This window comes from Ovis aries, chromosome 3 (genome assembly GCF_016772045.2).
Source record: "Ovis aries strain OAR_USU_Benz2616 breed Rambouillet chromosome 3, ARS-UI_Ramb_v3.0, whole genome shotgun sequence".
Taxonomy (NCBI): domain Eukaryota; kingdom Metazoa; phylum Chordata; class Mammalia; order Artiodactyla; family Bovidae; genus Ovis; species Ovis aries.
In genome coordinates, this window is record NC_056056.1 from 194,618,750 (window position 1) to 194,643,263 (window position 24,514).

The 24,514-nt window shown below is 38.8% G+C and overlaps 1 protein-coding gene across 7 annotated transcripts in view; it reads right to left on the reverse strand.

Moving 5' to 3' along the window:
* The window catches only part of SLCO1C1 (solute carrier organic anion transporter family member 1C1), an 82,882-nt gene that overhangs the window by 15,835 nt on the left and 42,533 nt on the right, over window positions 1–24,514 (reverse strand). For all 7 annotated transcript variants that reach the window (XM_060413335.1, XM_060413331.1, XM_060413330.1 and 4 more), the window contains 6 exons: window positions 22,081–22,227; window positions 19,749–19,847; window positions 15,792–16,037; window positions 14,455–14,619; window positions 5,133–5,328; window positions 1,585–1,750 (listed from right to left, as the gene is read on the reverse strand). In XM_060413335.1, the coding sequence (XP_060269318.1) occupies window positions 1,585–1,750; window positions 5,133–5,328; window positions 14,455–14,619; window positions 15,792–16,037; window positions 19,749–19,847; window positions 22,081–22,227 (1,019 nt within the window). The remainder of the gene's footprint in view (window positions 1–1,584; window positions 1,751–5,132; window positions 5,329–14,454; window positions 14,620–15,791; window positions 16,038–19,748; window positions 19,848–22,080; window positions 22,228–24,514) is intronic.

Here is a 24,514-nt window from a genome sequence, read left to right on the forward strand (position 1 = left end):
TGTCTAAATATTTTTTTAAAGCACTTCCCTTAGTCCCTGGCATGCAACATTTTCAATAAATGGAAGCTCTGGTTAAGAAAGACCTTTCAGTGCAACGAGAGATTATTACACAAAGTGAAGTAAGTCAGAAACAGAAAGAAAAGTACTATATGTTACCACATACATGTGGAATCTAAAATATGACACAAATGCAACGATCTATGAAGCAGAAACATGGACATCGAGAACAGATTGGCGGTTGCCAAGGGAGGAGGGTGTTAGGGAAGGGATAGAGTAGGGGCTGGGGTTAGCAGATGTAAGTTTTTATATAGAGAGTAGATAAACAAGAAGGTCCTACTGTATAGCACAGAGAACTACATTCATATCCTATGATAAATCATATGGAAAACTATTTTAAGAATGTATATATAACTGAATCACTTTGCTGTACAGCAGTAATGAACACAACATTGTAAATCAATTATACTTCAATTAAAAAAAAAAAAAAGCAAATCCAAAGTAAAAGAAAAGAAAATCCTTCAAGTGGTTTAGGCCAAAGAGTATAGTGGCCAAACTTGGAGGTTGGGTGGAAGAAAGACAAGAAGAAAGAAAAGGAAGGGAATGTTAAAGCTCAGATTTCAGATGGGTGGGTGGTCTTAATATCAGTGTTGCTAGAGACCAATCCATTCTTCTCTGAATAAAATGTCAAAATAACAAGAAATGGAAAATCAACAAGCATGAGACTGTCTATAGAGTGGTTGCCCAAGCGTTCTTAATCTAGTGGATAAGAATACAGAAATATATGTGTGGTTTAATTTTAAGCTCTCTGGGGCTGTCAAATACAGGTAGATTTCATCAGTCACAAGCAGAAAGCCATCTGACCACTGTGCCTTATACACAATGAGTATGAGGAAGAGTCTGTTAGGGACAGGGCTGTAAAGGTGTGAGTAGAAGAATGAATCTGTTAATGAAGTACACAGTACTCTTAATTGAAGTACATGATACTCTTCACAACTGGTTTCCTACCTATATTTCCAACCCTGTCTTCCTCTTACATTCTATAGGAATCCTTGATTCCAGCCATCCACTCTTCATCATTACACAAATTGGCTTGATATCTCAGGCAGAGCTATCTCAGAACCATCAGCCTCCTCTGCTCTGATCCCTGGGTCTAGACCTTTTGGGCTAAACTTCCTTATACTGGCCTCTATTTGTCCTGTCCTCCAAAACCTGCAAGGACCACTGGTCATGGGATCAGGAGAGATGGAGCCCAAGGCAGATGCTATTAAATGATCTTATGACTGAGACTGTCTCATTTGAGGCTAATATTCCTTACTAGTAAAATAAGAGAACTAGATTACATAATTACAAAGTTCCTCCAGCCTGTTTCATTATTCTAATTCTAACCCCAATTCTTCCAACAACTGTAATTCTACTAGTGATGCTTTCATTTCCTGTCACCACACAAAAGAACAAAGGCAGAGTAAACACCATGGATTCTATCAATGTGGTCTGCTCCTAGGTCGGTCCCTGAGCCCACATAGGGTTGTATAGTTAAGCACTGTTGCATGCCTAGGGGCACACCCTTTAGAGAAGGTTTCTTACAGTAGTCTTTCCACTCCTGGTGGAGGTTTGACAACCAGCAAGACAAGCCGATGCATACGTGATTCCATTCTCACCACATATGGGTTCCCATTTTGTCTCTGAACATTTGCATCTTGAGTTGCAATCTGAAAAGAGAGCTCGTTCATGATAAGAGACAGGTTTGGTTCTGGAAAAAAAAAATGTAATGATATAAAATGTTACCTCTTAGTAAGCAGTACCCTAATATTTTCAAAAATCAGTGTTCTTGGGTATATAAATGGCAATGGCCACAAATTTTGCCTGGCGGGGGGGGAACACAGTTGTTATCAGAAATACCAGCTTCTCATCATTAAATGTGAATTCACTCTTAGACAGCTTTCCTTTGATAATTACCTTTAGAAGTTTACCATTTTACATGATATCCTTGTCTTGGCTGATGGGTTTCACTAACATCTACTGACTCTAGAATGTTACAATGTTTTTCTATATTATGATGTATTTGGAAAAAACTATCAAAAAAGAAAAACAGAATAAACTTCAAGAGCAATTTATGACATTTCTCTTACTATGTATCAATATAATCACAAACTCTCATACAATATTCCATCCTGTAGAACTACTATGGATTTGGTCACCCCAAATGTAAAGACAAAAGACTTTTGAGATTTCTTCTAGCAGAATGAGAGGCTATTTAACTAGGCCTCCTAAGAAGTCACCCAGGGATATTTTATCTTATTCTCTTCTCTAAGGCATGAAGTTTTAACTGAGACCGTTTTGCTGTATCTGAAAGTACAAACGTGTGTCTTTGAAAGCTTAGAATTAGGCCACTATGGATACGGTAGAGCCAAGATTATAGAAGATTAGAGCCAAAAGAACAGTGGGGATGATCTAGGTTAAGTTCTCTTCGGAAAATCAGGAAATTCAGAGCCAAAGTCAGCAGATAACGTGCTCAAATTCACAATGTTTTTCCGTGACAAACCCTTCCAGGCCTCCGGATTCTAAGTTCTTGTCTTGGGCATCAGACTTAATTCTCACCATTGCAGAAGAGAAACTTCTTGCACTGTCATATCTAAAGCTTCTCTGTATTGATCCTGAATGAATGTCTGGAATCAAACCAACATTGTGGAACAAAGAAACTCTGGATAAACCCTGGAGAGCATGTTTATTTTATGTAGTCAATTCTTTTATATTGCTGAAGGTAACATTAAATTTATCACTTAGGACAATCTTGAAGCAGAAATTAATTGCATATATGTTTCCTGAAAGATGTGTTGACAGTAGAGTCATTATTTAAAATTTTAATTATTAGCTTTATCAAATATGCCAGAAAGTTTATATTTATGAGATTTTTCTTTCAAAATAGTTATGGTGGGAGGGGAAAGATTTCGCCAGTGATGTCGCCTTTTCTTTGGTTGCTTCCAATAACAAAGCTACTCTTGGAGGTTAAATCTTTGCCATTGTTGAGAATATTCTTAAAAATATGGAAAGCAATTTCAAAAGAGGAGTTTTAAACAATGATAGCGAAGAGTAGGACTCGACTGAGCGACTTCACTTTCACTTTTCACTTTCATGCATTGGAGAAGGAAATGGCAACCCACTCTAGTGTTCTTGCCTGGAGAAGCCCAGGGACAGGGAGCCTGGTGGGCTGCCATCTACGGGATCGCACAGAATTGGACATGACTGAAGTGACTTAGCAGCAGCAGCAGCATTATTACACTGTACTTATAGTCTTTCAAGGTGAACTGCTTTCAGGGACCTAGTACTCAATGAAATTTTTTGTTTGTTTAAGACTATTGAATCTTATTATCATCTGAGTATACTTTTAATGTAAATCTAAAAATTTGTCTGTTGTCTACTTCTCTATTTGCTTTTGGCTTAGAGATAGCACAATGCAATAGAAAAAAACATTGTACTGGAAGGAAGTTAACTGACCTTTCTAATCTCAGTTCTTTAAATGAGGGTAACAAAACTTCATAAAGGCACCTTAAGATAGAAGTGAGTTGATAAAAAGGTAAGGTGTTTTCTAAATTGCAAAATATAAAATACTTGACCACTGTCCATCCACCATGAGGATCTTAGGGATTGGAAAACATGGCACAGGACTTCTACTCTGTCCAGAATCTTCTTGCAATTCCTGTTTATAACTAACATTCTTGATCTATATTGTTCAGTGTTACCAAGGCAACATACACTCTGTTAAGTCTAACTGTTGCTGTGACAACTCCCAGAAGCAATGTTATATGACCTTTACATTCACTAATTTTTCTGAACACTTTAGAGGACAAAAAGTATAATTGGTGTGGGCTTCCCTTGTGGCTCAGTGGTACAGAATCCGCTTGCAATGCAAGACATGTGGTTTCCATCCCCAAGTTGGGAAGATCCCCTGGAGGAGGAAATGGCAACTCATTTCAGTATTCTTGCCAGGAAAGTCCGAAGGACTGAGGAGCCAGGTGGGCTATAGTCCATGAGGTTGCAAAGAGTCAGACATGACTGAGTATGTATGTAACAACAGGAGAAGCTTAGGTTAATGAAGGTGTTGGAACATGAACACCAGACAGATAAATGCGGACAGAGGCTAGAGAGCAAGCAGTGAGCAAGAAGCAACTGAATCATCAGGAAACAGAATATATTATCAGGATGCTTGACCTTTGAACCAACAGGTAGAATTTTAGGCACCCAGGCAGATAAAATCAGGGAGGCTGGCTTGGCAAGCTGTAGCAGCTCAATACTTTTTTTTTTTTTTTTTAAACAAATGATGTATAGACACATAGGAGGATGAAGAGAACTGTCTCTGGGAACTCAGGTGCAGAGACAGAGTGATAGCGAGGACTCTTGAAGGGGAAGGATAAAGTAGTTTCTTCAAGACCCAGCCTTTAGACCCTGGAAACTAAGAAATCTAATCGCTACTCCCACACAGAATGGCATAAATCTAAAAGCATCAGTAAATACTCCTGTGATCAGCTGCAAAGAGCTGCATGTTCGTCTCTGGGTTGAGGGATAGCCATTCTCTCCTTCAATTTCCCTTGACTTGAATAACAAAGACTATAAAGTGTAGCATAGAAACCATTCCAGTTTTCTGGGTATCTAGATGTTCAAAGAAAAAAAAAAAAACTACAATTGTTTCCAAGAATGGCACTTCAATTTTGTGCTGGGTAAGTGCTAATCCCTTTCATGTGTATTATCTTGCCTTACAAAACCTTAAAAGGCAGTTATTATTTCTGTTTTTAAAATACTAACATTGCGGCTACATTAATACAGTATCACTTCACTAAGAATAGAGAAGCAAAATTCAAGGTCTGTATTTTTTACTATCAGGTTGCTTCCCTAAAGAAAGATGTGGATTTGGTATTTTTTAATATTTGCTTCCACTTTCAGATTAAAAGGAAATGACAGATTTTGGTGACAATAACAGCTCCGACTTCATAAGCATTGTCCATTCTTCCACAATAAAACAATAATTTCTTTTCATAGGTATGATTCTTAATAATTTAATTATCTTATTTTGAAACATAATAGTTAATTTGATTAAACAAACTGATCTCCTCTGATTACTTAATGAGTAAACATACCCTTGGTAGGAGATAGTTAATCCTGCCACATCAGAGTTTTCACAGCCCAGTGCAAACAGGGAAAGGAATAGGAGGTACCCAAGGACCGATGATCCCAAGTAAAGTTTTGCAGCACCACGAATACTGACTCTGAATTTTTTCATAATTATTCCCCCAGAGAATATTCCAAGGGCCACTGCAGGTATGTTGATGAGCCCTGAGGAAAAAGGAAAATGTGTCACATTTGTGAACCTCTAAAAGAAATCTGAGTACATTCACCCAAACATTCTAAAGGATTGTATGAAACTGTGTAATAATAGTTTTAAACTTATTATTAGACTACTTGGTCAATTTAAGTTTCCAGAACTATTCAGCCACTAACATGTGGGTTTCATATTAATGATAACACAGCTGACAGACCCAGGGTTCTGCCTATCACAATGTCTAGCATAGGGTTTGAAATCAATAAACACCAAATCAGTCAATGAATCTAGTCTTTTTGGTTTAATCCCAGGAATAACAGGTGCAATCAGGTGGCAATTAGATGATTATAATGTTTTATAAGGTTGTGAACGAAAGAATAATAGGCATATAGACTGTAAGGAATAAAGAAATAAGCACAGAAACAGTCCTGGTTCTATTTTCTGACCCCGACAATATTTGCTTTTATTGCCAAGCCTTTTAGTTTGATATGCTTTCTTACAGCATGAACAATAACCACATATTATTAGGCACCTTTCATATTTTTTTAATTTGCTTGCAGTATACCAGTCACTTAGTTTAGCATTTGATATATTATCTATCACATCTACTCTTCACCACAACCTTAGAATATAGGCATATGTTATCTTCATTTCAGAGAGCAGTTTGTTCATGGTTGTGGTTAGTAGATGGAAAAGCCAGATATGAATCCAGGAAGGCTGGTACCGAGTTAAATGCTTTCAATAACTATGTTAAATTGACTCTCCTTCAGGGGGATTTGGCAGATAGAATTCTTCATAAATGGATGTTTAATCTCACTAGTAGTCAAATACGTGTGACTTAAAAAGCAATACTAGGAAGAAGTTCAACAAAGTGATTAAGAGTTTGGATCCCAAAGACCCAGCTCTGTGGCTTTGAATCTCAGTTCCACAGCTTAAATAGCTGTGCAACTTCGAGTAATTCCTGAGCTTCTCTAAAACTGACTCCTCACATATAATATGGAATTAATAATAGTGTCCTTAAAGTGATTAGATGGCATGAAAAGTTTTAGCTTAGTATCTGGCACAAAACATTCAATTAGGTTATTATGAACATTTCCATCTATGAGACAAAGATGCAAATGCTGGGGTTGGGGGAAGTGGAACAGCTCTGTGTTAGGAAAGATGGAGAAAGAGGCTCTTTGGTCAGACTGTGAATTGGTAAATAACTGTAGGGAAGGTAATCAGGTACCCGATGCTAAACTTCTATGTGAATTAGAATCTATTTCTCATATTGTCTACTCATCAAATACTGATGTATCTTGAGATTTTGAGATAACACATTTCTTTCATGCAATAAAAGGACTGAAATTTGTATAACTTTGGCCAGCATCTGCTGAGGTAAACAATAATTACAAGTATCCTTTTCTGACTCACACTGAAATTTGTGTTAAAAAATTAAGAATACTGACATACAGTGATAATAGATGCAAAGTAACTTCCTTTCTTCCTCTCCTTTCTTTCTTTATTTTCTGATTTATATATCTAGTCACTTAACTAAGTTTCATAGAGTCTAAAACATCAAATATATAGTGATACTTGGTTAGCTATTATATTATTTTAAAAAGTGTTTTCATCATGTATTGATAGATGATTTTAAAAAGGATATTTTGTTTCATCTGTTAATGACTATGCATTAAATTAGCATTAAACTGATCACATTAGAAATTAACCCACCTTGAAGGGGGCATGATTATGAAATTAGTGAAACTGAAAAAAGAAGAGAAGTTCATTTTTGCTTCTTCAGCTGAACTGAGGTTTGTGGGTGTGCAAATGGCAGAGATAGTGCACTGGGCTCCTGAAGAGCTGAACATCAGCTAAGAGGCACTGGCTGATGATGATGTTGATGATTTTAACTTGAAAGTTCATTTATTTGAATTAAAAAGTATTTAAATTCTATAGTGCTTTACAGTTTTTGAAAGGTTCACACAATGTGATTTTAGATAATCCCATAATAACCTCCCTTTTAAAAAATCCCTTATCTCTATATTTGGAGAAAGTGAAAGTGAAAGTGTAATCGCTCAGTCGTGTCCGACTCTTTTGCAACCCCATGGACTGTAGCCTACGAGGCTCCTCCCTCCATGGGATTCTCCAGGGAAGAGTACTGGAGTGGGTTGCCATTTCCTTCTCCAGGGGATCTTCCCAACCCAGGGATCGAACCCCAGTCTCCTGCATTCCAGGCAGACACTTTAACCTCTGAGCCACCAGGGAAGTCCAATATTTGGAGAAGGCAATGGCAATCCACTCTAGTACTCTTGCCTGGAGAATCCCATGGACAGAGGAGCCTGGAAGGCTACAGTCCATGGGGTCGCTAAGAGTCGGACACGACTGAGCGACTTCACTTTCCCTTTTCACTTTCATGCATTGGAGAAGGAAATGGCAACCCACTCCAGTGTTCTTGCCTGGAGAATCCCAGGGACAGAGGACCCTGTTGGGCTGCTGTCTATAGGGTCGCACAGAGTCGGACACGACTGAAGGGACTTAGCAGCAGCAGCAGCAGCATCTCTATATTGCTCCTATCCCCTTCCCTCTCCCCACTGGTAACCACTGGTTGGTTCTCTGTATCTGTGAGTCTGCTTCTTTTTTATTTTATTCACTACTTTGTTATATTTTTTAGATTCCACAGATAAGTGATATCATACAATATTTGTCTTTCTGTCTGGTTTCACTTTTTTAGCATGATGTCCTCCAAGTTTATCTATGTTGCTGCAAATGGCAAAATTTCATTCTTTCTTATGACAAACGGGCTTCACTTGTAGCTCAGCTTGTAAAGACTCTGCCTGCAATGTAGGAGACCTAGGTTTGATCCCTGGGTTGGGAAGATCCCCTGGAGAAGGGAAAGGCTACCCACTCCAGTATTCTGGCCTGGAGAATTCCATGGATCGCAAAGAGTCGGACACGACTGAGCTACTTTCACTTTACTGTTTATGACAAACAGCTCATACAGCTCAATATTAAAAAAAAAAAAAAAAACCAAAAACCTCTAAACAACCCAATCAAAAAATGAGCAGAAGGTCTAAGTAGACATTTCTCTAAAGAAGACATACAGATGACCAAAAAGCACATGAAAATATGCTCCACATCACTAACTACCAGAGAAATGAAAACCAAAACTCCTATGAGGTACCACCTCATACTGGTCAGAATGACTATCATCAAATAACAAATGCTGGGGAGTGGGGTCTGGTGAAAAGGGACCTCTCCTACCCTGTTGGCGAGAATGTAAACTGGAAGATGGAGAACAATATATAGGTTCCTTAAAATCTAAAAATAGATCTTCCATATGACCCTACTCCTGGGCATATATCCAGAGAAAACCATAATTTTAAAAGATACATTGCTCCCCAGTATACACTGCAGCACCATTTACAATGGCCAAGAAATGGAAGCAAGCTAATTATCTATCAATGGATAAATATATACAGATGCGATATAAAATATATATATACACACATACATATGTACACACACAAAGAAAAAATCCATGAAATACTATTCAGTTCAGTTCACTCAGTCATGTCTGACTCTTTGTGACCCCGTGAATTGCAGCACGCCAGGCCTCCCTGTCCATCACCAACTCCCAGAGTCCACCCAAACCCATGTCCATTGTGTTGGTGATGTCATACAACCATCTCATCCTCTGTTGTCCCCTTCTCCTCCTGCCCTCAATCTTTCCCAGCATCAGGGTCTTTTCAAATGAGTCAGCTCTTCACATTAGGTGGCCAAAGTACTGGAGTTTCAGCTTCAACATCAGTCCTTCCAATGAACACCCAGGACTGATCTCCTTTAGCATGGGCTCGTTGGATCTCCTTGCAGTCCAAGGGACTCTCAAGAGTCTTCTCCAACACCACAGTTCAAATGCATCAATTCTTCGGCACTCAGCTTTCTTTATAGTCCAACTCTCAAATCCATACATGACCACTGGAAAAACCATAGCCTTGACTAGATGGACCTTTGTTGACAAAGTAATGTCTCTGCTTTTGAATATGCTGTCTAGGTTGGTCATAACTTTCCTTCCAAGGAGTGTCTTTTAATTTCATGGCTGCAATCACCATCTGTAGTGATTTTGGAGCCCCCCAAAATAAAATCAGCCATTGTTTCCATTGTTTCCCCATCTATTTGCCATGAAGTGATGGGACTGGATGCCATGATCTTAGTTTTCTGAATGTTGTGCTTTAAGCCAAGTTTTTCACTCTCCACTTTCACTTTCATCAAGAAGCTCTTTAGTTCTTCTTCACTTTCTGCCATAAGGGTGGTGTCATCTGCATATCTGAGGTTATTGATATTTCTCTCGGCATGAAATACTATTACTCATGAACGAAACAAAATTACTCATGAATGAAATGAAATACTATTACTCAACCATCAAAAAGAACAAAATAATGCCATTTGCAGCAACATGGGTAGACCTAGAGATTATCACACTAAATGAAGTAAGCCAGACAGAGAAAGATAAATATCATTCAATATCACTTGTATGTGGAATTAAAAAAAATATACAAATGAACTTATTTCCAAAACAAGCTCACAGACATATAAACTAATTTATGGTTACCACAGGGAAAAGGAAAGTGGGGGAGGGGTAAATTAGGAGATTGGGATTAATATATATGTACTCCTATATATAAAATAGATAATCAAGACCTAGTGTATAGCATAGGGAACTATATTCAATATTTTATAACAACCTATAGGGAAATAGAATCTGAAGAATATATATATATAATGTATAACTGAATCTCTGTGCTGTAGAATCTCTGAAACTAACACAATATTAAAAATCAACTATACTTTAATAAAAAAGAAATTTATTTTGTAAAGTACCCATCTTGCCTGGGACATCAGAAGCAATGGTACAAAATACACTCTTTGGCCTGAGCAACATGTTGTGCTATATTCCACTGACTTCCCAGCACTCCATCTGGCTTAGAATAGCCTGAGAATAAAGGAATTCTAGGGATATTTCTCCCTCAGAACAGATTGTTAATAATCAGGAATATCCTCTCTAGACTGACCTCTTTTTTAGAGGCTTGAGTTCTCTTGAAACTTGCAGAGGATTTAATGTGTTCTCTTGCTTGTAGGTCTCTCTGCTCAAGAATACTTGCTATCTTTGACATGGTGTCCTCCCAATCTCCATCCCTGTTCTCGTGCGTTCTTCTTTAAACACCTCCCTATCCTTCTGCTCTTAATTCAGATAGCATCATCTCCCAGATAATTCTTTCTGACTCCAAGGGTATGCTTGTTCATCTAGAGTACTCTGCAGGCATGCATGATCAGTTGTGTCTGACTCTTTGTGACCCTGTTGACTGCAGTCCACTAGGCTCCTCTGTTCCTGAGATTTCCCAGGTAAGAATACTGGAGTGGGTTTCCATTTCCTCCTCCACCAAAGTATTCTGGGTTTCCCCTAATTAGAGCACCTATCAAATCCTCTACCAACCATATCATGCCTCCAGAGGATGTATCTGATACCAGGGTGCATGACTTGGTCATCAGAACCCCCTTTCTTCCTCAGTCTGAAGCTCTTTTGTGGGGTCCTAGAGGCAGCCTTGGTACTTATCACAATTGCCTATTAGCTTATTTGTTCATACCTCTGACCCTTCAATCAAACCTTCAAGGGAAGAACTATGCTCATGATAGAATCCTTTGTTTCTTACATAGGTGGATTTTTATTAAAATGTGCATAAAAGCCATTTCTCCAGAATATCTTTCTCAGTTTCAGGATGACTAAATTATAACATGATTCAAAAAAAGATTAGTAGGATTTTTCAAATATATTGTCAATTTGGTTCTCCCTTTCAAGTTCCCTAGGATCTGTACCTCATCCATGCAGGGCCAGTTTAGTGGCAAAGTTCCTGAAAAGCAGATGAGATGCGCTTCTCACCTCCCAAAGCTTCTTTTCTTTCATCTTAGGTATTTTTGAGCCATTTAATGAGGTAGAAATTTCAGTCTGATTTCTTCATTGCACACTTTTTTCACTCACATCATAAACTGTGCTGCTCTTAAAATGTTTACAATCAAATATTTCAGATGGAAATATTAGCCATAATTTATGCTGGCATCGGTAATTTGTTTCAATTTATTTTATACATTTTCTCTTGAATTCAGCATTTACATTTTTCCAAATATCAGGAAGGCTGAGCTTGTTGTTCAGTCACCAAGTTGTGTCCGACTCTTTGCGACCCATGGACTGCAGCACGCCAGGCTTCTCTGTCCCTTACCATCTCCCAGAGTTTGCCCAAGTTCATGTCCAATGAATTGGTGATGCCATTCAACCATTTTGTTCTCTGTCTCCCTCTTTCCTGCTGTCTTCAATCTTTCTCAGCATCAGGGTCTTTCCTAATGAGTCAGTTGTTTGCATCAGGTGGCTAAAGCATTGGAGGTTCAGCATCAGCCCTTCTAAAGAATATTCAGGGTTGATTTCCTTTAAGATTGGCTGGTTTGATCTTCTTGCTCTCAAAGAGACTCTCAAGAGTCTTCTCTAGCACCACAGTTCAAAAGTATTAATTCTTTGGTGGTCCAGCTCTCACATTCGTACGTGACTACTGGAAAGACCATAGCCTTGACGGTATGGACCTTTGTTGGCAAAGTGATGCCTTGGCATTTTAACACACTGTATAGGTTTGTCATAGCTTTCCTGCCAAAAGTGATCATCTTCTAATTTTTTGGCTGAAGTAACCATCTGCAGTAATTTTAGAGCCCAATAAGAGGAAATCTGTTGCTGCTTCCATGTTTTCCCTATTTGCTATGAAGTGATGGGACTGGATGCCATGTTCTTAGTTTTTTTTTTTTTTAATATTTAGTTTTAAGCTATGTTTTTCACTCTCCTCCTTCACCCTCATCATGAGGCTCTTTAGTACTTTAGGATATTTTTAGAGATTTTCCCCAGATAAGTAAAAGTTCTGGTTACATTACGGACCTTCACAACATCACTCTAATATTAGAAGACAAAATATTAAGATGTGAATTTTATAAAGAGAGAAAAGTGCAAGTAAAAATCTACACTTTCATATATCTGTTGGGTGCAGACAAGTAAACATAGCCATCCTTCTTGGGCATAATAACAGTTTTTCCTCCTCACAAATTAAGATAGTTTTCCATCACCTCACAAGTTTTTAATGTAACTTATTTCTAGAACACATGATAATATTACTGTTCCAAATTTGCTATTCTAGCTTAGCCACAAAATAAAGCTTTCTAATTATTTTTCCTCAAATGATTATTTTAATTTTTCCTTATTTAACATCTCCAAAACTTGAGAATGATAATCATTTTTGTCAATTACAGTCAGTATTGTTATATCTTGTCTACTAGTTACTATTTTATTTAATCAAAAAATTTCAAGAAATTAAGCCAAATAATTAAATAATTGCAGTCTGAGTTATAAGAAGAGGAAGAAGAGATCATGTCCATGTAACTTCACAGTGATTAAAAAAAAGGCTTAAATGAAAGATCCACCTGCTAGTTAAATTTCTTTCAGTAGAAGTTGCAATGGAAATTGTTTTAAAGCTCATACCATTAAAAAAAAAAAAGCAGAATCATTTTGCAATATACTATCTAGTCCCTGAATCTGAAACATCTTTATCTTTCTTTCATTTATTTATAAAATAAAAGTCATTAATATAAGGAGATAGTATTTCTAGACTTTAGAAAGAATGTGACCAACATATGAAAACACAGTAAAATAAACTGTCACTGGATCAGTTGGCCCTTGAACACTTTAGAGAAATTCCTATTTATTCTTTCATCCATGTCATATCAAATGTTTTCTCTGAGAGTAGAATGGAAATGTGTCTTCTTTGGGCCTTTCTCATATTTTATCACAGAAAGGGTCATTCTCCCACAACCCAAAGGAAAAAGCTGTAGGAGAAAAGAGCCAGGAGTGGGAAAGAAACGAAGAAAGGGAGAAAGCATATGTTGAATGAGAGTTATGTGCATTTCCAATCCATTTCACATGTCTTTTCTCATCTTTATTTTAACCCAGTGGTGCATTTGTTTTCACCTTTCTAATTAAGTGTTAGGGATGTCAAATAATTTACCCACTTCCCTTACTCTGCTGTATCCTACACTTACTAATGTAAAATCATACCACTCAGGAAATTATCCTAGTTATCTCATGCTTATGTTAGTTGCTCAGTTGTGTCTGACTCCTTGCAAGCATTAAATGACATCTTCATGGACTTTGGGGCTTCCCTGGTAGCTCAGATGGTAAAGAATCCAGCTGCAATGCAGAAGACCCCAGTTCAATTCCTGGGTCAGGAAGATCTCCTGGAAAGGGGATAGGCTACCCATTCCAGTATTCTTGGGCATCCCTGTTGGCTCAGCTGGTAAAGAATCCACCTGAAATTTGGGAGAGCTGGGTTTGATCCCTGGGTTGGGAAGATCCCCTGGAGGAGAGCATGGCAACCCATTCCAGTATTCTTGCCTGGAAAATCCCCATGGACAGAAGTGCCTGGTGGGCTACAGTCCATAGGTCTCAAAGAGTCAGACACAACTGAGCAACTAAGCACACAGTCCAGGTTTCAAAGTATATAGTTGCTTGCAGGACCGTGGTTATGTATTTGGAGATTCTGGTTCTTCTTCATTCATCTTTTCATATTTTTCTTTGCCTTTGAATATCTTCCTCTTAAATGGTTGTTCTGCTGTGCTAGAAACACAGTCCCTTTAAACAACCCCAAATGTCAGGAGTCAGAGAAGTCTTTCAATCCTGAGCAAATACAAACTTTGTTTTGCAATGCATACTTTCTAACCTGTTTGAATACTTACCTTTTGTAATCCTAGAAACTCTTCAGGAAGAAGAGGCACTGTTATGAGGTTTCAGCTACACTTGAAAGACAGATAGCCAGTATTAACAATCTCCTAACAAAATGCACGTTTAATCTGCATGGTATGCTCATGGTCACTCACACACTGTTCTAAATAATTTTTTGCTACAAAGTTGTACCACAGACTCTCTAAATATCTTATTCTGCCAGATTTTTTCACTTACTTTCTAAAATGTCATAAATTATTTTCAGTCTAACTATCAGAACAACTTACGACTAAGGATCAATAAGACACAGAGTTGATAATACCTATTGGAAAGCAGAAAGGACAGAGAAGCATACCAATAACAAAGTTGGCCTTAGAGGCTGACTGCCCATACTGTTGCTCAATGTACTTCGGTTTGTAAGTTACCATGCCAAATAAAGAATTGAACTGAACGGTGCTTGCACACAAATATAAGAAGTACACTGGATTTCCAAAAAGACTCTTCAGTGACGGCAGAAAATCTATAAGACAAAAATAGCATGGAGTAATTAAAGACAGTGTCACACTTGGTGGAAGATGCAGCCATAACCTCAGAGCTGAATGGTTGAGTCTTGTTGTCCTGGTTCCCAGGAGCGTTTATAGAGTGGAACACCCACACACCGAATGTTAAGCCAGTGACACAAGACAGAGTTGAGATCTGGCCAGGTTCAGATCCAGACCTAGGTGCTCACTTCCACAGGCATAAAATCTAGATTATAAATTAGAATCAGTCAGATGAGAACAGATTCCTCTGATGTGGTAAGAGACATGAGGTATAAGAAAACTCCCTCCCCATCAAGCTGAAAGTCATAGGCTAGACATCAGAAACTTGAGTTTTCTGGTCTCTCTCCTTTGAACTTGTGTCATGGAAGCAGAGAAGAGAATATGAAACTTTTCTCCAGTTAATTATTGATACAATGAGATTTGGCATTCTCTCTTCTTCCTTTTTATGCAAGCCAAATAGAAATTTGAAGATTTTCTGTAAATGTCAACATTGCTGGGCCAGTTGAAGGGGACCAATCTTTCTCATGGTCACCCATTTCTGCAGGAAAGGAATTCACTAGAACATGTCTGACTTTTGGCCCTACACTCACTCCTGTGATCACTGGTAGGACACATGCAGTGGTGCGCATTCTCAAGGGGGTGGATGTTATCTGTCAAATGGCCACAAGCCCTGAAGGTTCACTTTTCTGATCACACAGACTAATGTGGAGCAACCCTCCTAGGAGGGCTGTTTGCAAGGTCCACACGGAGGAGGTAAAAGGGTGGAGATGGCAGTAAAGACTTTTAATAGTCTTCATTTCTGCTTCCTGAGCTCAGTTGCATCCAACTCTTTGCAACTTTATGAACTATAGCCCAAAAGGCTCCTCTGTCCATGGAATTTCCCAGTCAAGAATACTGGAGTGAGTTGCCATTTCTGCCTCTAGGGGAGCTTACTGATCCAGGGATTGAACTCTGATGTGTCCTCCGTCCCCTTCGTTGGCAGACAAATTCTTTACCACTGTGCCACATGAGAAGCCCTACTTCCTGTTCAGTTTCTCAAATTTTTTTTCTGAACACATGAAGTGGAGAGAGAAGTATTGTATATAGATCACCTCTAAAATTTCAACAGAAATATGGAAAGTGCTTCACAACCAAAGACAATTGGGCTTACCTCTTGCCATTTCCATGATTTTTGCTTTTTCTCCAGGAGGTGTTTGGTAGTCTGTGAGATCATCCATAATAAACTTAGATTTCTCAGAGGACGAACTGGAGTCCTCTCTGCTCCTGGGTCTTGGAAGAGTCCTTGGTAAACACCAGAAAGGCACAGCTGCCAGAAGAGTGATGCTTCCTGCTATGAGATAGCCAAGCCACCAGGCACCCACCCACTGTGGGTCCTTTGGGGTGATGGTTATATGATCTGAAAAAGAGAAAGAGTGGCTAGAGAAATATACAGCAAAGCTAGTATATTAAATAAGCCTCTTAAAAATCCTAGCATTAGCTCTATCGCATCATAAAAATACACAACAATTCATACATGACAACTTTTTAAATAATCTGAACATGTGCCTGATGAACTATGGACGGAGGTTCGTGACATTGTACAGGAGACAGGAATCAAGACCATCCCCAAGAAAAAGAAATGCAAAAAAGCAAAATGGCTATCTGAGGAGGCCTTACAAATAGCTATGAAAAGAAGAGAAGCAAAAAGCAAAGGAGAAAAGAAAAGATATACCTTTTTGAATGCAGAGTTCCAAAGATTGGCAAGGGGAGATAAGATAGCCTCCCTCAAGATCAGTGCAAAGAAATAGAGGAAAACAATAGAATGGGAAAGACTAGAGATCTCTTCAAGAAAATTTAAGATACCAAGGGAACATTTCATGTAAAAATGGGCTCAATAAAAGATGGAAATGGTAGGGACCTAACAGAAGCAGAAAAGATTAAGAAGAGGTGGCAAGAATACACAGAAGAACTGTGCAAAAAAGATCTTCATGACCAAGATAATCACGATGGTGTGATCACTCACCTAGAGCCAGACATCTTGGAATGTGAAGTCAAATGGGCCTTCGGAAGCATCACTACAAACAAAGCTAGTAGAGGTGATGGAATTCCAGTGGAGCTATTTCAAATCCTGAAAGATGATGCTGTGGAAGTGCTGCACTCAATATGCCAGCAAATTTGGACAACTCAGCAGTGGCCACAGGATTGGAAAAGGTCAGTTTTCATTCCAACCCCAAAGAAAGGCAGTGCCAAAGAATGCTCAAACTACCACACAGTTGCACGCATTTCACACGTCAGTAAAGTAATGCTTAAAATTCCCCAAGTCAGGCTTCAACAGTACATGAACCATGAACTTCCAGATGTTTAAGCTGGTTTTAGAAAAGGCAGAGGAACCAGAGATCAAATTGCCCCATGGAAAAAGCAAGAGAGTTCCAGAAAAGCATCTATTTCTGCTTTATTGACTATGCCAAAGCCTCTGACTGTGTGGATCACAATAAACTGTGGAAAATTCTGAAAGATATGGGAATACCAGACCACCTGACCTACCTCTTGAGAAACCTGTATGCAAGTCAGGAAGCAACAGTTAGAACTGGACATGGAACAGACTGGTTCCAAATAGGAAAAGGAGTACGTCAAGTCTGTATATTGTCACCCTGCTTATTTAACTTCTATGCAGAGTACATCATGAGAAATGCTGGGCTGGAGGAAGCACAAGCTGGAATCAAGATTGCCAGGAGAAATATCAACAACCTCAGATATGCAGATAATACCACCCTTATGGCAGAACGTGAAGAACCAAGAGCCTCTTGATGAAGGTGAAAGAGGAGAGTGAAAAAATTGGCTTAAAACTCAACATTCAGAGAACTAAGACCATGGCATGCAGTCCCATCACTTCATGGCAAATAGATGGGGAAACAGTGGAAACAGTGGTTGACTTTATTTTTCTGGGCTCCAAATTCACGGCAGATGGTGATTGCAGCCATGAAATTAAAAGACACTTACTCCTTGGAAGGAAAGTTATGACCAACCTAGACAGCATATTCAAAAGCAGAGACATTACTTTGTCAACAAAGGTCCATCTAGTCAAGGCTATGGTTTTTCCAGTGGTCATGTATGAATGTGAGAGTTGGACTATAAAGAAAGCTGAGCGCTGAAGAATTGATGCTTTTGAACTGTGTTGGAAAAGACTCTTGAGAGTCCCTTGGACTGCAAGGAGATCCAACCAGTCCATCTTAAAGGAAATCAGTCCTGTGTTTTCATTGGAAGGATTGATGCTGAAGTTGAAACTCCAATACTTTGACCACCTGATGTGAAGAGCTGACTCATTTGAAAAGACCCTGATGTTGGGAAAGATTGAGGGCAGGAGGAGAAGGGGACAACAGAGGATGAGATGGTTGGTTGGCATCACCGACTCAATGGACATGGGTTTGGCTGAACTCCGGGAGGTGGTGATGGACAGGGAGTCCTGGCGTGCTGGAATTCATGGGGTCACAAGAGTCAGACATGACTGAGCAACTGAACTGAACTGGAAGTTATTATGATCTTGCTTATTAAAGGAAAGAAGATGTCTTCAGAGCAAAATTATTTCTCTTTCATTCCTTAGATTAAAAGTATAGAATCTAGAGTCTGGGAGGGGTTCTCACTCTGCTCTGGGCTTCTGCAGAGGGACCCCAGGACCTATGACAGGAGGAAAGCAACATGTGAGAAAGATTTAGGAGGGTTTAAAACCTTCTGCTGCCTCTCCACATGAGTGCCATTTTCATCTGATTTACACACTGAATGTCTAGGATTTTGCTGAAAGAAAAAGACCCTATATGCTCTCGTCTAAATCTAATCTGAGCCACTCAGAATGTTATTTATTAAATGATGATTAGTGATATTTCAGAGATATTCTAGGTCTGATACAAGATTTGTATATGTTTTAATAATTAAAACATCAATATTTATTCATTATAAAACTTTTAATACTGTTTCTTATTTGAAATGTAAGCATTGACAAATGTATTTTAAGCAAATACAGTTTAAAAAATATATATATATATAAGAACGTGTGAAACATTCTATTATACTCTAACTCTACTACACTCTATGAGAATCCTTTGACAATTAAGCTTGATCGGCACTATGTTATACTCAGTGAAATGTTTGATTTAGTTTATCACTGCATGTTCAAGGCTTCCTTTTCACAATTTTCCTCTGTACCTCTCATCATGCCAACCCTTTCTTATCTATATCAGTTGCCATGATCAGATTTTAAACATCATGAAGTCAAGGAATCAACTATTTTGCTCACTTTGGTAGAACATCACTTGAGTTAGAGTAGACATGAAATAAATTTGAGGAGTAATAAATGAACAAACAAAATTCCTGGAATGCCTATTCCGGTTATTTGATTAAAAAAGAACAGCTAGCGCAAGTGTTTTGCATTCTATTGTAACATAATAATCCTTTGTAACATACACTAGTGACGAGGCAATTCCAAAATTTTTAAAAATAAAATTTGTTTTCTTGATTTTAACTGCTTTCTAGGAATTGTTCAGAAAAACAGAAAATTTCTGTCTATGTCTATGGCCTACATCTTATAAAGAAAGAAATAAATTAACAGCTATGGAGAGATGAAGTCCTCATTTATTCTCTCCACAAGCATTCCTCCAGAAGGAAAGTTAGTCTCACTGTAACGTTCCTTCAGCTAAAAAAGATTTGTACATTAAAGAAAGGAATTTTATTTGCCAGAGACTTTCAATTGTTGGCCTTTTTGCAAAGTCCAGAAATATGTTATTAATTGATGTGACTGTAGTAAATGTTGATTCACCTGAAGCCAACAAGAAGCCACAGTTGTTAGTCTTAACTAAGCTTGAATGCCTTTAAACTGGGAAACCAGAAGTGGAAAATGATACAACTGATTAACAAACTATGGGTCATCTGGTTATAATCACCACCTATTTTTCATGTTCCATTTATTAGGGTGTGTGATAATTGTATAAGTAATAAGTTTTCAAGGATTATTTTCATTTTATGAAAGACTACCATCTATCATTTTGTAAAAAAAAATTTTGATATTTTGGACACTATTCCCATTAAAAATTACAGTAACTAAAATAAATGAATAAATAGAAATAAATGTCCTTACCTAGATTTACAAAGCCAATGTCAACATACAGTTTGGCACATAACGAGCCTAACAGGAAGCCAAAGATTGGTCCTATAATTGCAACCGTCTGCACACATCCTGCAAAATACAAAAGTACCATTTCTTTGCTCTTATAGATTAATAAATTTTTAAACAGGAAACATGCATGAGATCCAGTTAGTCACTGAAAATATTTCATCAACTCTTCCCTTAAGGGTGCTTAATTTGTCAACTTTTCAACCTCACTGAGTCCGGAAATAACTTCTTCTCAGTGTTGGAAGAAGAATGAGCATCTTTAAGGCATTAATTACATTTTAGTAAGAAAACAACACTAAGATTCAGCTAATTTTGGCAAATGGAACAAATTTTACTCCCCTAAAATTTGGATTGGATTCCCCCTGGTGATAAAAATCAGAATTATACTGTTCTGACAGTCTTTCAAAAACCTTTTATGGTCAGTTGTTTAATTGACCATAAGACTTGTTTCGACATTAAAATTTATTTCTTCCATCTTAATGGGAAAGAGCTTGTGTTTAGAGCTTCCAGGAGACCACCTGTGAACACAGTAACTATGCAGCTCAAGCAAAGGAGCTTGGCTTGAGAGAGGGGAGAGGTGCACTCTGCAATGCTCCTGACCCACCTGGGCAGCTCCAGGTAGCTGGAGCAGATCTCCTCAATGACATCATTTCTAGTAACCAGCAAGTCTGCTCTTCCTTGCAAAATATCACCCATCTGCCTTTTATTTCATCACAGACCATATTGCACATATCCCTGAGAGATTAACTGGAGGAGTAAATAGCAGTTGCGTCTATGCATGTATGCTCAATAGTGTCTGACTCTCTGTGACCCCATGGGCTGTAGGTGGAGGAAGGACATACCAAACAGTCCAGCTGAGCAGCGGGCCCCCACAGTGTCACACTGTGCAGTGGAAGAAGAACCACATCTGGGCTAAGGGCTCAGTCTTGTGGTCTTTGGCACTTTTCTTAAACTTTCGACACCTCAGTTTTGTTGTTATTTTTGTTCAGTTACTAAGTCATATCCAACTCTTTTATGACCCCGTGGACTGTAGCCCACCAGGCTTCTCTGTCCATAGGATTTCCTATGCAAAAATACTGGAGTGCGTTGCCATTTCTTCCTCCAGAGAATCTTCCTGAACCTGGGATCAAACCCACATCTCCTGTGGCTCCTGTGTTGGCAAGCAAATTCCTTAACACTGAGCCACCTGGGAAACTCATACCAGATCTTTTACAGAATAGAAAAGAGGGCAAAGGAGAAGAGCAGCCTCTGAGCTCCTGGACAGGACAGGGACACGATGACATCTGTATGCATCTCCTGGCTACAATCTTTCTTCTGGTCCCCAGAGTAATGGCCTAGCACATGTGATGGAGCTTCTGTTCTACATCCTGATCTGAGCTGCAGCTTCCCATTAGAACAGGTGCCCTGTTTTTAACTACATATAGCATACTTGGCTGTCATCAGAACCCTCTGGAATTCTGTGTGACTAGCCAGGACAGAGCTATACCTAGCTATAGCTAAGTGAGTGAAATCGCTCATCATATCCGACTCTTTGCGACCCCATGGACTGGGGCCCACCAAGCTCCTCCATTCAGGCACAGTGCCACCTGCCCCCCACCCCACTGCCTTAATGAATTTAAATCTTGTCCTTCTGTCTCTCAAGGTGAAACCCTCAGAAGATCAGAACCACCAGAAACCAAGACTAATGTATGAAACAGAGAACAAATTTAGCTTTCAGAACATAAGAGGCACTCAAATGCTGCTTTGATTCACCTGGCTTTGGATTGCTATATTTTTGTTTTGAGTCAGGAAGATCCCCTGGAGGAGGAAATGGCAACCCACTCCAGTATTCTTGTCTGGAAAAGCCCAAGACAGAGGAGTCTGGTGGGATATAGTCTATGGGGTGGAAAAGAGTTGTACGTGACTGAATGACCGAACACACCTTTTTTTTTTTTTTTTTTGTGTGTGTGTGTGTGTGATTTTAGCTACTATTTTATGCACTGGGACCTATTCTAGAAAAGAGTGGCTCAGGCCTGGCTCTTGTCCTTCTGTATCCATAAAGATACAGGTCATACATTATAGAAGTTGAGCTCACAGATAATTTCTTTTAATCCGATATTCTTTCCCTAATGCATTAGGTCCTTTTAACTGAAGTTTCTTCACTATCCAAACCCTCAGTGTGAACTTCAGAAAAGTGTGATCTGAATAGAGGAGTTAGATATGAAATATAAAATCTTCCGCATCCTATTTAGTTGAGAATAGAGTTGAGAAAACCAGGTATCCTGCACCCCAGGAAGATGAATGAGGTGGGAATTACCAATATAGAAAGCCGCATTGTCCTGGCTAGCAAAATCATCAAGGTAGGCAATGCCTAGAGGCTGAATGGGAGTTTCTCCAAATCCACGAAGAAGGTTTCCCAGGAAGACGTAAACCCACATGGAGGAGCTGGCATCAACTTGACATTCTTAAAAGGAAAGCAAACAAGAGGATTGAAATTCAATCACTATTGAAGTTAAACATTTATTCTGTATATCTACAAGTTGTCTTAAAGATGCATGAGAATGCAGGAGTAAAATCAGCAATAAATTGATTGATAGGAGTTGGAGCAAGATATTTTAGGTAGTGTAAATCCTCCAGAAACTGACCAAGGAAATCTATTGTTCTTATTTCTTATTTTCTTTCTTTTTATTTCATATTACTACTGCATTATTTGAATTCCTAGACTTCAGTAACATACAATATCCAATCTGGGACAAAAATAGAAAAATTTGAACAAAGACTTTTCTTGCCTTAATCTTTAAACTTTCTATTTTGCAACAGAAATCACTTGCAGTTTTATTGGTGACCAAGGTTTTGAACTGTGGTGTTGGAGAAGACTCTTGAGTAGTCCCTTGGACTGCAAGGAGACCCAACCAGTCCATTCTGAAGGAGATCAGCCCTGGGATTTCTTTGGGGGAATGATGCTAAAGCTGAACTCCAGTACTTTGGCTACCTCATGCAGAGAGTTGACTCATTGGAAAATACTTTGATGCTGGGAGGGATTGGGGGCAGGAGAAGAAGGAACAACAGAGAATGAGATGGCTGGATGGCATTATGGACTCGATGGACACAAGTCTGAGTGAACTCTGGGAGTTGGTGATGGACAGGGAGGCCTGGCGTGCTGCGATTCATGGGGTCGCAAAGAGACGGACACGACTGAGCAACTGAACTGAGCTGAACTGAAGGTTTATCTGAATTTCAAATTTTATATGGGTGATACTTCAAATTTTAGCAGCATTGCCTAAACTAAAATTGTTTGATAGTGAACAGATGTATTCAGGGCTCAAATTTCAGAAACAAATTCATATAAAACTTAAAAACCATACTTGGTGGCTCAGATAGTGAAGGATCTGCCTGTAATGCAATGCAGGAGACCCATGTTCAATCCATGAGTCTGGAAGATGCCCTGGTGTAGGGAATGGCTCTCCACTCCAGTATCCTTGCTTGGAGAATTTCATGCACAGTGGAGTCCAGAAGGCTACATGGGGTTGCAAAGAGTCAGATATGACTGAGGGACTGACACTTTCATGCTTTAGTGGTACAACAATTCCAAAAAGAGAGAAGCTTCTGATGGAAAGTCAAAGCTAAAAATTTTAAATGCTTTCATAAAAGTCATGTCTTAATATGATCATGTTAAGTAGAATAATTACTCCCCATATCGTAATTAAATACAGTTAGGTGACTTTAACAAAAGTGACAATATTAACTACCTCCAACAATCACCACTTCTGGAAGCTCCCTTTCTGGCAAGCACTGAGCTAAGTGGTTTGCAGACATTTTCAAATCAAATTATCCTAAGAATCTTATGAGGTAGGAGATATTTTCCCTTCTAGTAACTTTAAAGTAATTTTTGAAAGCGAAGTGTGGGTTATTAAGAACTTGGGTGAATGCTTTTGTGTGGATGAATCAGACTTTGTGACAGAAAAGATTACTGTGCAATCATGTGACGTTTAGTTCTGATTTTGCCTCTCCTAGAAATGTAGCCAAGTGACCAGGGATATTTCACTTAACTTCTCTGGATTTTTATTTCACTCCCCAAAATACAATGGGACTCCTTTTTCAACATTGATTCCAGTGTCAATTTCAGCCCTGACTTTAAGGGATTCTATTGTTGTTGATAGAGGAGTCTTGTAGATACGTGTAGACACTTTAGCTCTGGGCTTTCCATTACGGTGGCCACAAGTCACAGGTGGCCACTGGAATTTATTAATTAAAATTACATGAAATTAAAAATTCAATTCCTCAGTCTCACTGGCTATATTTTAAGTATGCAATAGTCACGTGGGGCTAATAGTTACTATGTGTGTATGTATGTGTTAGTCACTCAGTTATGTCCAACTCTTTGCAACCGATGAGCTGTAGCCTGTCAGGCTCATCTGTTCATGGGATCCTCCAGGCAACAATACTGGAGTGGGTAGCCATGCTCTCCTCCAGGGGATCTTGCTGATCCAGGGATCAAACCTGTGTCTCCTGCATTCCAGGTAGATTCTTTACCGTCTGAGCCACCAGTGGACAGTATACATATAGAACATTCCCATCACTACAGAAGTTCTGGTAGACAGTTCTGCTCTAAAATATTTGCAGGAAATGGGGTTTGCATGCAGAGCATTTTTTTTTTAGTTTTTTATTTTTTTAAATTTTAAAATCTTTAATTCTTACATGCGTTCCCAAACATGAACCCCCCTCCCACCTCCCCTCCCCATAACATCTCT